The 12,479-nt window shown below is 37.2% G+C and overlaps 1 protein-coding gene across 1 annotated transcript in view; it reads right to left on the bottom strand.

The window, feature by feature from the left end:
- DNAH10 (dynein axonemal heavy chain 10) overlaps positions 1-12,479 on the bottom strand; it is a 57,037-nt gene that overhangs the window by 31,988 nt on the left and 12,570 nt on the right. The window contains 19 exon segments of the mRNA XM_042805639.1: positions 416-568; positions 981-1,115; positions 1,407-1,590; positions 1,683-1,952; positions 2,467-2,690; positions 3,219-3,452; positions 4,443-4,565; positions 4,662-4,895; positions 5,329-5,485; positions 5,796-6,007; positions 6,667-6,845; positions 7,078-7,180; positions 7,254-7,370; positions 7,685-7,843; positions 7,987-8,463; positions 9,649-9,805; positions 10,342-10,549; positions 11,229-11,393; positions 11,796-11,947. Coding sequence (XP_042661573.1) covers positions 416-568; positions 981-1,115; positions 1,407-1,590; positions 1,683-1,952; positions 2,467-2,690; positions 3,219-3,452; positions 4,443-4,565; positions 4,662-4,895; positions 5,329-5,485; positions 5,796-6,007; positions 6,667-6,845; positions 7,078-7,180; positions 7,254-7,370; positions 7,685-7,843; positions 7,987-8,463; positions 9,649-9,805; positions 10,342-10,549; positions 11,229-11,393; positions 11,796-11,947 — 3,643 coding nt within the window.

The raw sequence follows: 12,479 nt of genomic DNA, 5'->3' as shown, positions 1-12,479 counted from the left end.
CATACATCCCACTGTTTGTATCCTGCATATAAATATCAAGACATTTCACACTTCTTGATCAAATTTTCTGTCTGAGGGTTTCGAATTCCAGTAAACTTCAGTAAATAAAGACTCACAAACCACATCAAGTTAAGTTACTCCTCTCCCTAATTACTACTATACTATTATCCCATTTACTTATCCTATTTAGTTTACTTTTATCCCACTTCACAAAGGAAGAACCTAAAAGAGGACTAGGAAATCAGCAAGGATTTAAAATCTCTGAAACCGAGTACATACTCTAGAATTTGAAATGTTCAGCATAAATTAATTACAGAAGCAGCAGCCCTTTGATCCAATGATGGGGTCTAACCCTGAATCCTAGCCTCAAAAACAAGATCAGCTTTCACAATTACTCTTCTTTTGTAATGTTTACCTGAAATGTTTTCAACTGATTGATTAAAGCATTCCGAATAGTCTGAATCTGAGAAGATATGACTGAAAGCACGGAAGCATCAATACGATTGAATTCATCAAAGCATCCCCATGCTCCACACTGGGCGAGACCAGAGAAAATTTTACCAACTGCCTAACAAGAACAACAAGAAAAACATCTCAGCAATGAATATATAAAACATTCAGTGTCAGAAAATTTTGGAATATGCTAAAACTCTTCATGACTGGGTAAAGCCTCTGGATATTTATATATGCAGGAGCTAGCAATCTGTCATAAGGTCCTGCAATAATTACTTGCCAAGTGCAGATTGCCTATGATGAGCTTCAACACCTATCATCTAGTCATTGCTCCCCTTCTTGAAAGCACCTGAAATTATTTCAAAAATTTATTCAAACTAGACATCTTTTACTATATTCATTATCAATCGGCATGGTATCTCTAAGGGAGGCACATATTCAGAAGTTCAGAGTATGGCCTTACCCTGGGCACTGAAAAAGAGTAGTAACTGGCACTTTATCAGAGAATACAGATCTTTAACTCTTACTTTGAAATCCATGCCTTCTCCGCAGTTTGTCACTACACACAGCAAGCCCAGTGCTTTGGCCAGATCCTTGGTTGTTTCTGTTTTCCCTGTACCTGCTGGCCCTGCAGGTGCTCCTCCCAGAAACATTGATAAAGCCTTCGGAGACAGACCAAAAAGCAAAGTAAAACTTGGAATACATTTATATTAGGTTGGTAGCAAAATCACAAATGAACCGTTGGGTACAAAAAGCCTTAAATTTTATCTGTGAATGCATTCTATATTATCCTTGATGCAATCAGGTTAGAAGGACATCACAAAAGGTTTCAAACATATTAGCTTTCACATTGGCATCTAGGAGATAACAGGAAGTGGCAATAAAACAAGTATGTAATTGCCAACAGGTGTATTTTAAAAGGGTTATTATTAAAAATCTCCTTGAATGTATACCTGTGTGAGTGTAAGGTAAATACGATCTGTAAGCGGGGTGATCACAAGACGTCCATTCAAACCCATATACTCATAACCATATGAAAACGTGCCAGTGCACTGCCGCACATTAAGTTCATCTGGCTCTCGGTCCCAGTAAAAACGCAGCTGGCTTTCCCATTCAAACTCCTGAGCCTGGAGAATGCTACACAGGAGAGACTTGCTCACATGAGGTAAAAGGACAGAAATACAATTTATGCATTTGGTATTTTCTCAGTGGGGGGGGGGGGTGTTTACCTATCTCTTACGAATGTATCAACAATGTCTCTGGCATGAACATCAATAATGAGAACAGTGTTGTATTTTTTCCTGTCATTTTTGCTCAAAGGCATTGTAATGCGGGTAACCAGGTCATCAATCTGCTTATGGATTTTTTTAGCATAACGTTTCATTGCCTGTTTTTCTCCCTTCTTCACTTTCCGAAAGACATCTTCTACCTCCCAAGTCCACCACACCTGATTAGCAGCCAGCACCATCATGCCTTGGTAGAGTAACATCCAATCAACTCTGCAGGAAATACATATTGTGAGGGAACATGAGTTACTGTTTATTCTAAGTAACTGATCAGGACAGAATATAAAAAAAGAAAAAAGAAAAAAAAAAAAAAAAAAGAAGCTCCTATTTCTGCAACAACTACCACATGAGCCAAATTTTACAGAGATGTACAGAATTCTATCACGGCGTGGTGCAGTATTTCAAAAACCTAGGAAACACTGATAGAAAAGCTGCCTATTCCATGTGTAAAGACTACCAAGTGGAATTCATAGTGAGAAAAATATACTGTGCACACAACACTAAAAATAAAAACTCAAGACTTGGGAAATTAGATATGATAGATAAAACCATTTTTTCTGGTCAGTTAAAATACTGCATATGTGTGTATTCATATCCCTCCACATACAGAAACACAGGTTAAATTGTGTTAAAAATAAAAATTTAAAGTATTTTATTTTTCCATATCACTAGAGGCTCATAATAACATATATGGTACTTGTATTATCCTTGACACTGATTGTTTCACCTGCTTCTATCTTCACAGTATCGAAAAATAGCTTCCTTAGTAAGGAGTCTGTTTGTTCGTCTCATTTCTTCTAGCACTGCTGTCATCCAATTCTCCACTCTGCCCTTTGCAGCTACAGCCTGACGGAACTCCATCACCTCCTTCTCAGCTGAAATCATGGCTGTTACAATTTTCTCATCACTATCACCATCCTGAAACCTCAGGGAGGCTATGTTATCATACATCTGAAATGCACCAATAAAGAAATTTACTGGCGTTTTAGAAACAAAGCTTCAAAGACCTAAGTGTATCTAGCTCCGACTTAATCTTGAAAGAAAATTTCCATGGACTCTAAAAGAAATGGATCTGACTCATAAGTAATCAAATACAAATGCTGATATATAAGCTCAGCAGCCCTATTGCAGAGTAAACAAGGAGATGACCTGGACCAACTGATACTGATTTTTTTTCTAGAAAATAAAGATCTATCAGGACCTACAGGAAGGTTCTTTAATGATTGATCATTCTGATGTATCCTGAATGTTCCTCTATCAACGTTCCTCTACCATAACTGCTACTGGCCAGTATGAGAGCCAGGAGAGACTACCGAGCAGATTTGATTTGGTTACCCAGAAACTTTTTCAAGACGCTGCCAGTACGCGCTTAGTATGCAATAAATATTAGTGCACCCTTAACAGCATGTACAATATAGTCTGTTAAACTTTTTAAAGCACCTAAAAGCACAGGACACTGTGGAAAGCCAGACGTTGTACCTTTATCATGTGTTCCTGGACACAAAGTGGGTTACTGCTGCCAAGGATACTGAGCAACTCCTCATCAGATATAAAGAAAAACCTTGGGAAAGCATTTCGCTTGGAATCCAAATAACCGTTCAAGCTTTTCTGACATTTCTCCAGCACATCATTTATATGATGGAGGTCTGATAGGCGATTTGGGGCTTCACAGGATTTTTTTATTGTTGGTTCTTCTGCAGTTTCACCCATTATCTACATAGAGAGAAAAGAAAGTTTAGAAAATACTGAACAGCAATGGATTATACTAAATTATATTTAACTCGTAATGAGACACACAGCACAAGCAGCATAGGTTCTTACAGAAGCAAATTAGAGTTTTAAATATGGTTTCCTATTGCTGCAGTGCTATATAAAAACATGAAGATAATATGCTTTCAAAGCTGAGAGCGTGGAGATACTACCGTAAAAGCAAGTGTAAGTAAGACAAGTTTGTATCCCAAGTCATGCAAGCATAAAGCAAGCATTAAGGAAAAAATTCTTTCCTGTGCAGGCAGTGAGGCGCTGGCACGGGTTTCCCAGAGAGGCTGTGGCTGCCCCCTCCCTGGAAGGGTTCAAGGCCAGGTTGGACAGGGCTGTGAGCACCCTGGGCTGGGGGAAAGTGTCCCTGCCTGTGGCAGGAGGGTGGAACTAAATGGTCTTTAAGGTCCCTTTCAACCCAAACCATTCTGTGATTCTATGATGAGCACAGACCTGACTTTGCTCCTGTATACGGAGAATATATATATCACATATACCAAATCACAGTACTATCTCAATTTTGCAGATGGGAAAAAGAAAACTAAGCCATATTCATACTGGGAGTATACGTTCAGTATGGGAACAGCAGCATTATACCCGTGAAGCCTTTTTAGCAGGTATCTAAGTCCTCAACCTATGGAAATGTACCTAAGCTTCTTATTTTCAAGGTAAAGGTAAAAAAATTTATCCAATGAAAGGAAAGGGGATTCTGCCTGCCCAGTACTGTCAGCCAAGGATCACACCACTGACCAAATTAGCTAAATCAGAAGGTTTTGCATATGACTGATGTTAAGTAAAACACCAGAGTTCCTGGGTTCCCCAATCTCATATTCATTTCATCATAACATTCCATTCTCACTGTTACAAGTGATGCACAAGACTATGAACTATGAAGCTGGAAACACTAAATAATTACGCTGATCACAAGTCAAGTCAGTTACTTGCCTTTTTAAACAGCCTGTCTACACTGTCGAATATTTTGGCTTCCTCTGAAAGCTGTGATCTGATATCTCCACCAATAAAGATGCTCTCCAAATACATCCATTTTCTCTGAACCACCATCCAGATCTAAGACACAAATGTTACCATCAAAAAAAAAAAAATAGAAAACCCTGATTATAAATAATAAACATTAATTATTTAGTCCAGCACTTTCTTCCCTACCTCAATTACTTCACCAATCAATGACAGAGTTTTTTCCCAGTGGTGAACAGTTGAAAGGAAAGGACCTACAAATCGACTGCTCAAAACACTCTGAAGATTGACATTGTTGTCATCAAGAATCTCTAAAATTTCATCTACAGATCCCAGAATAAAGCCTCGCTTCTCAGTGCCTTTGAAGTACATTTGTACAGTGAATTTCAGGTGTTCCCATGTTTCTGCTATTTCCTTCACACCCTGCATGTGAGCATAAAAGATGCATGTTTCAGTCTTCAAATACTAGAGAACTATAATCTCAGCATAAAAATTAAATCAATTACTTCAGCAAAATTTCTGCACGTATTTTCTATCTCTGGTTTATAAAGAAGGGTCTATTTCAAAATATCATGACTGAGACAGAATGGATAATTCTTCAGATCCTTTTTCATAGGCCAAACTTGCTTATTGTAATAACAGAAATCCAACATACTGCTGCCAATCCAAGATGCTAGGATTCTGTGCCATGTGGTAGCTTATTGACAGAGCTATTGATTTTTGTTGCCATCAGTTACATCATGGCAGCTCCATGAAGATGGTCGAACTTGCTGTCATGCTAATATAAAAATCTCAAATAAAACATTGACTGTGGTCATCTATGTGTTTTTAGTTTTATTATGACTTTTTACATTACCTTCTCAATGCTAAGCTCCTTAACAGCAGTTCCGACTATTTCACTGATAACATCTGAGTGTCTGTGAAGTTCCATAGCAAACATATTCTCCAAAGTGAATGTTTCTGTTGTCATTTCAAAACTTGTTCCTGTTCTCTCCATAAGGTCTTGCCAATGTCTGTTTCAAATTGACACATCCACAATTGTAGCAACCACCATGATACAGTAAAAATTAAAACAACTGTAATTTAATAAATAATAATGAAAACCTGCTTAGCACTCTACTGTTTAAACAAGAACTAGTATTTTGAATACATAAAGTATCCCAGTCATTGTAGTCACCTTGCATGCACAAGTTCATTAAGCAGAAAGTGAAGTTTCAAGCTGCAGGACAAGGCATGACCCCAGTAACTGAAATTACAAGTTCTAACAAAACAAACAAAATCTTCCTGTATATAGAAAATGGATTTAAATAAAACAAAGCAAACCTTTCTCTTAACGCTTCATTTTTCAAATCAAGCAACAAAGGAATGGAGTCTCGAAATGCCTTCATTTTTGTTTCCAAGTGAAGGGCTACTGGCATAGTGCGTACTTGTTTGGGCAGCTTTCGAAAGGCTTTAAGAAATCCTTCGATTCCTTCCTGGAGAAACTGGACATTGAGGTTTATCCAGAGTGTCTGAGACCATTCCTTTTTAGCTGCCTGGGAACAAGGTTATCAGGAGAAAAAAAATCATATTTCCTTCTAGTTCTGACAAAAAAACATGTTTCCACTACAGTAGGATCTAGACACCATGGTCAGGATGCAGATGTAATCGTATTAATATTTTATGAATAGAGGAAGAGACAGATTCATGTCCAAGACAGATTCATAGCCAAACACAACCAGTTGTATAAGAAATAATCAAAAGGAAACATGGAAAACAGAAAAAGCATCCTTAAGAGCATACTTTACTGGGCATTTTAATTTTGGAATAATAAAACTTATTAAAAATATTTAAGATCAGTTAAAGCCTGAGATACCCATTGTCACCTGTACACATACTGTATCCAAAAGTGGTTCCACTGAAATGATCAGGGGAATTGTTCAGTAAAATGCCACCCAATAATTATTAGTGGGGAGAGAGGTCTGCTCCTATTTGATATGAGTATGTGTTTGGTCCACTATGGAGACATTGTTAGTCCTGTACAAACAATTAAAATCATTTCATGGTGATAGTCCATGACAGGTCACAGCTTATTTCATGCAAAAATTTAGAACGGAGTTGATAGTAACTAGAGGACAATGCAGCCTCTCTTACCTTTTCTCTATGTATGTGCCTGAACATGTGTATGTCTGTGTATACACACTGCAATACTTACGCTTTGTAATTCATAAATTTCATAGATCTGCTTTAGACCTTTCATATCATTCTGTGCTTTTATTAAGTCAGGGTACACCATAACTGGCAAGTCAAAAAGTTTCTCAAGACTTCCCAGTTCCTGATGAATTTTTTCCAGTTTTTTCACTTCTTTTTCAAAAATGGCCATGAGTTCCAGTCCTGAGAAAGGAGAGGAATTTTTCTAGATGAACAATCCAGGGATCACGGGGAATAAATAAGACAGCATTTGCATATAGTCTGTAGAAGTTATAGTACTAAAAATATCATATTCCTGGCTGATCAGTTTGTATGGTAATAAGGAAAGCACAACTTTTCATTTTACATAAAATTTGAAGAATTGTCTGAAGACTAATATTTTTAAGACATCACTTTACACACGTAATCCATTTACCTTTGCTGAGATTTTCCCCAACAGCACCAGGCCCCTCAGTCATGAATTTATGGAAGAAAACTTCCAACTCTTTCTTGTAGTCCTCAATTTGTTGCTCTGTAATCTAAAGAGAACAGTGTTTAAATTGTTTTCTTTTCCACTTTTAATTTTTTTCCAATATTAATTACAAATATTACCTTTGTGAATGTTCGTTTTATGCCTCCAAGGTTGTGGTCAACTTCTGATGCTTCAAAGAAAAGAGTCTCCCACTTTTCCCTAATCTTGTCGGCCATCTCTTGCTCTTCTTTAGCTACCTGAAACCAAACAAGTAACATCTCTCACAAGAAATAGTCACAAGAAAGTGAGGAATATTATGCTCACATTATAAATTTGCATAACACAAAACCATTATTGAAGTGATGTGAATCAGATTTAAACACATGGATTTTAAAGTGAAGATACTGTTTTGAGAAGGTGGGTTGGACTAAACAATCTCCAGACATCCCTCCTAACCTCAATAATACTGTGATTCTGCAAAATTTCTTAAAAAGAAAACATTTATTCATTCACATCTGAGGCATTTGTGCCTCTAGCTCAATCTGAAACATTTTATGAGACATGCCCTTACTGGAATATTGTACATTGCAAGAGTTCGGTATCTCTCCCAGATGTCCAAATATTTCAGTTCCACCTTGAAGGACATGCTTTTGATCTCTGTAATTGTGCCAAGGACAATTTTGAGATCTTCCAGGGAATCAGGAGGTCTCTTAAGACGCTGTGATAATCTCTGTAAAAAGTAAAAATAATTTCCAGAAGCAACACTGACAAAGCAAAGAATTATAACAATGAGTTAAACACAAAAGACAAGTAAATAACATGCAGATTCAGACTATGTGATAAAGATAACAAAACCAAACTGAAACCACCTACCTGAATCTCCTCCTGAAGACTGAAGAGTTCCTCTCTTGCAGACTCATTAAGCAACTTTCCAAGTGAAACAATCCAGCCTCCAGCATTCTCCTGCACTGTGGAGGCTAAATGAGCCAGCTGAAGCCTGATAAATTGCTCATCTTTAATCAAGGGCTGTTGAGTCACTTCTTGAGCTACCTTCACATAGAACTGCAACTCTTCATCAAAGGTGATACAAGCAGGCTTTTCTGCAGCTAACCTCTCCATGACTATGCTTTTGTCTAATTTCCACAGAACGTGGTATTTCTTCCATTGGTTCAAATATTTGCTGAGAGAAGCCAGGAGTTTGCGGACATTCTGTGTGATGAGAACAGTCTGTTCAATTATCAGAGGGTTCTGGGAGACTTCACTGTAAAAGCTGAAAGTAATAACTTCGTCTTCTTTGACACGCTGAGGAGGGCATTCAATACATGTACCATGCATCCATCGTACAAAATGCTAGAGTTTTCAAGACAGGGTTGAAAAGCAGTTACTTTGCAGAGAGATATTTTAGTAAAATTCATAGAATCACAGGACCATCTAGGTTGGAAAAGATCTTTAAGGTCATTGAGTATGACCGTAAACCTAACACTGCCCAGCCCACCACTAAACCATGTCCCTAAGTACCACATCCACAAGCATTTTAAATACCTCCAGGAATGGTGACTCAACTGCTCCCCTGGGCAGCCTGTTCTAATGTTTGACAACCCTTTCAGTGAAGAAATTCACCATTATTTAGGAGACAATGTAGGAAATGGTGTGAATGATTTCTCAGATCAATTGTTCTTCTGACAGCAAGAGATTACATTTTCCTATATACTTGAGAGAAGAGTTAATTTCATCCTAACAAAACCCTTCCATGCATTACTCAGACTGCTTTTAAAATCTTCACTAAGCAACAATATAGCATGACACAGAGAAATAGGTATTCAATCAAGCATGCTGAATGCACCAGTGGAGCAGAACAGCAAATCTGAGCATAGGAAGCACATTTAATCTAAATATATTTCATTTCAGGTGACATCTGGAATCATTTTTCCGTCAGCACAGCGCAGGAACAGTGCCACAATATTTGGCTTCTTCTCTGGAAAGCAGTTCAATGTGAACATACTTATGCAGGGAAATATTGCTACATCTTTGCCAGCAAGCTAGATATTTCATCTGCTGCAAATCTGTTGTTCTAGATGTGTCCTAGATGCCCTTCTCTCAACATTTTCTGAACTGTTTTTCTGCTGCTTTTGAGGGAAGCTGTAATGTAGAGGCTACTCACATTCCTTATTGGACCAGCTTATTCATACATCAGAAAGCAACATCTGTGGTGCAACCTGAAAAGTATTTCCTTCTGATGTATGCTGATTTATAGAACCGAATCATATCCTTACACTGGCAAAACTGCTGAAAAGTAACAAAAAATCTTTCCTGAGCAAAAATGGCATGAAGCTGTATGGTAATTTTTTCCTTTGTCATCAGTTTGTAAAATTAGGACAGTCTGTAAAATTAGAACAGTGTACTGGATATTTTGATTTCAAGATAAAGCAATATGAATCTTCTTTTTGACATTTATGCTTACCCAAGCATAAAGCAAGATTCATTCATTATAATCACAAGCAAACTGGCAACAAGTAAATCTTTATCAAAAATCACCTTAGTGACCCCAACACAGTCTTGGATACATTGTACAGTCATTTTGTCAATCTCACTGGCATTAGGTTGCAAGATTATCTTGGGAGCAGATAAAATAGCTTCTGTTTGGAACAGTGGCACATTTGCAAGAATAGCTGCATTAAAAGACTGCAAATTCCTAGGAAAGGAAAAAAATCACATCAAAGAGTAATAATCAGGTGCTGCCCCCATGGAAATGCCCAACAGAGATCGCAATTATCAGGTATGTGCTTAGATACGTAAGCAGATCTCTCTGAAGTCAGTTATCACAAATTTCAGCTGGAAACACTGATGTGTATCTGAGCAATATTGTCCCACTAATACTGAATTAATGCAAAAGTTTGACTTTCTAAAAGAAGCTACTGGAAGAAATGAATAGGGATACCCTGGTGCAAAAGGACCTGAGACTATGGTCAACTCCAGCCAAGAGTCCAGCCAAAAAAGCACAATGAAGTCAGCTGAGCATGGACCAGATTACAAAGGCATGAATTGTAAAATGAAGAGATGGCTGGGAAGTTTTTATAACCCTGCAATGCTGCATTGTAATATTATCTTGCTTGTAAGATAAGCCTTTATGATATCTTGCTACAAGATCCTTCTTGGCCCCAACTGCTGCAGAACAGGTAAAGTAAAACCCAACAGCTGAAAATCCATTAAAGCAAACAATTGACTTACTTCACAATTAACTGTGTCAACACCTCATAAACCCTTTTTTCCCAGTATGCATAATAGGAAGTTAATTTTGGAGATTTGCCACTGTTCGTATTGGCAACTCGTCCTTCCACTTTTATTAGCAATTGGGGAATTGCAGAATACTTTCTAACCATGTGTGCCACATCTTTTGCTCTTTCACACTTAACATACTCAAAAAATTCTTTCGCTTCTGCAAGAGATACAAAAAATAGTGTTAACTGCAAAAGACCTAACAGACTTGCATACTGGAATAATTTGCTGGGGTTTATTTGTGAACATGAAATTGATCCTGTATACTGGTAAAAAATATCTTCACTTATTAATGTTTAATTTATTAATATTTCAGCTCTCTGATTTTATATGGATTCAATTATTTAATAGCAACCATTAGATGTGAAGTAACCTTTTTAAGACTTACAAAGCATTGAAAGAAATTTGATCCATCACCTACTCACTCAAGTGACAGGGAGACCTGGCAGACAATCCACCTTACTGAAACTTCCATCTGAGGAAACCAGTTCAGTTCAGATGGCTGACACTCCATGCAGATTGCAGCCATAAGACTACACTACTGCATACAAGGAAGGATAAGGAAATCAAAGGAAAACTAGGGGGAAAGCAATCGAAAGCTAGGTAGACACAAGTCATATGACCTACTTGTATACTCATCTTTATGTTTCTCTCATTGACACCATCAGCTTTAGGGTACTGAAGCTCTGATTGTGCTTCCTCTGTTTCACCATGAAATACTACTGTAACTAGTTTTGATAACAATTAAAAGGGTTGATCTTAGCAACTAAAAATGCAAAGTAGCAGACAGAGCAAAATAAAACATCACAAAGCTTGGAAATAAAAATATAAAGACTTACTAGGAAGTTCTTCACCATTTTTTGAAAGTGGGAACTTAAAGAGATTTGTTGATTCTATGAACAGAAGTTTGTTGTTTATGTCTTCAGAATTATTATGAATCTGATGGACAAGTGATTCAAACTTCTTGATGGCTTGTGTACATCGAACAATAAAATCACCAATGCCTTGAAATAAATCACAAAATTTTGGAGGGTTTTTTTTTTCTTTTAACAAATATTTCACCAATGCATTAAAACTAATACAACCAGATGTGTTTTATCTCTGAGAAGGAACTGATGTTCTGAAGAAAGATAAGATGATTTCTCACCTAATCCCTCATCTAGCTCCCTCACAGGTGTTGTCTAAGGGTCTCTAGCCACTTCCACCCAGTATAATAAAAACGTAAGAAATAACCCACTGGATCAATGTCTGTCTAACCTACTATTCTGACTCTGACCAAGGCAATCAGATCTACCATTTAGGGATACATTGCTCTCATATGACATAAAAAATAGAGTGCAGAATTGAAGAGATTTTTTAATTGAAAATCAGTACCTAAGGCCATTTTAAAATAGTATCACCATTACCTAAGGAGTTCCAATTGAGTCTTCTGTGCCCTGATTTGAATACCGTCCAGAGTTCTTGAATATGATCATCAAGAATTGTGCTTTCTGCTTCATTCAGTGTTCCCATCAATTTGTGATAGTGATCCAGCATGGTTTTCAATGCATTTGTATACCTAATGAGTGTAAGAAACAAAACAACAATACATAAAAATCAGGATTTTCTGGAAATACATCTCTGAACTCAGATGAAACAGCAGATCAGTTCCATCATTCTGTTCAGACTTCCATATAAGGCAAAATTTGCAGAAAGAACCACTGGGTATGTATTGATTATAAATGCAATTCATTTCCTATTAAAAACAAAAGAAAAATTTCATATAGCTCCTATAGTAGCTAGACCAATATCTCCCACCCCAACTCAGAAAAAGTTTTTAAGACAGCCTCAGTTTGAAGCACATAAGTGAACTCAACTTGTGAACTTTAAAATCCAGTCAGGGTTCTTCTTGGCATACCTGTGTGCTAAATGCCTGTGATAATTTGGACAAAAGTGACTTATCCAAAGCTGCACAGGAACAAAGTGTCAGGGTATTTAAATGTGTGTTGAAATCTAAATGGCACTAACAATTAATTGCAAATCAAATTACTTTCCTTGTTTTTTCCCGGATTTGACATGATGTTAATTTCTATGACAGTCCTACAGGGTGA

The sequence above is a fragment of the Tyto alba genome, unplaced genomic scaffold, assembly GCF_018691265.1.
Source record: "Tyto alba isolate M040663 unplaced genomic scaffold, T.alba_DEE_v4.0 Super-Scaffold_44, whole genome shotgun sequence".
In the NCBI taxonomy this organism is placed as follows: domain Eukaryota; kingdom Metazoa; phylum Chordata; class Aves; order Strigiformes; family Tytonidae; genus Tyto; species Tyto alba.
This window is presented reverse-complemented; position numbering and strand designations above follow the sequence as displayed.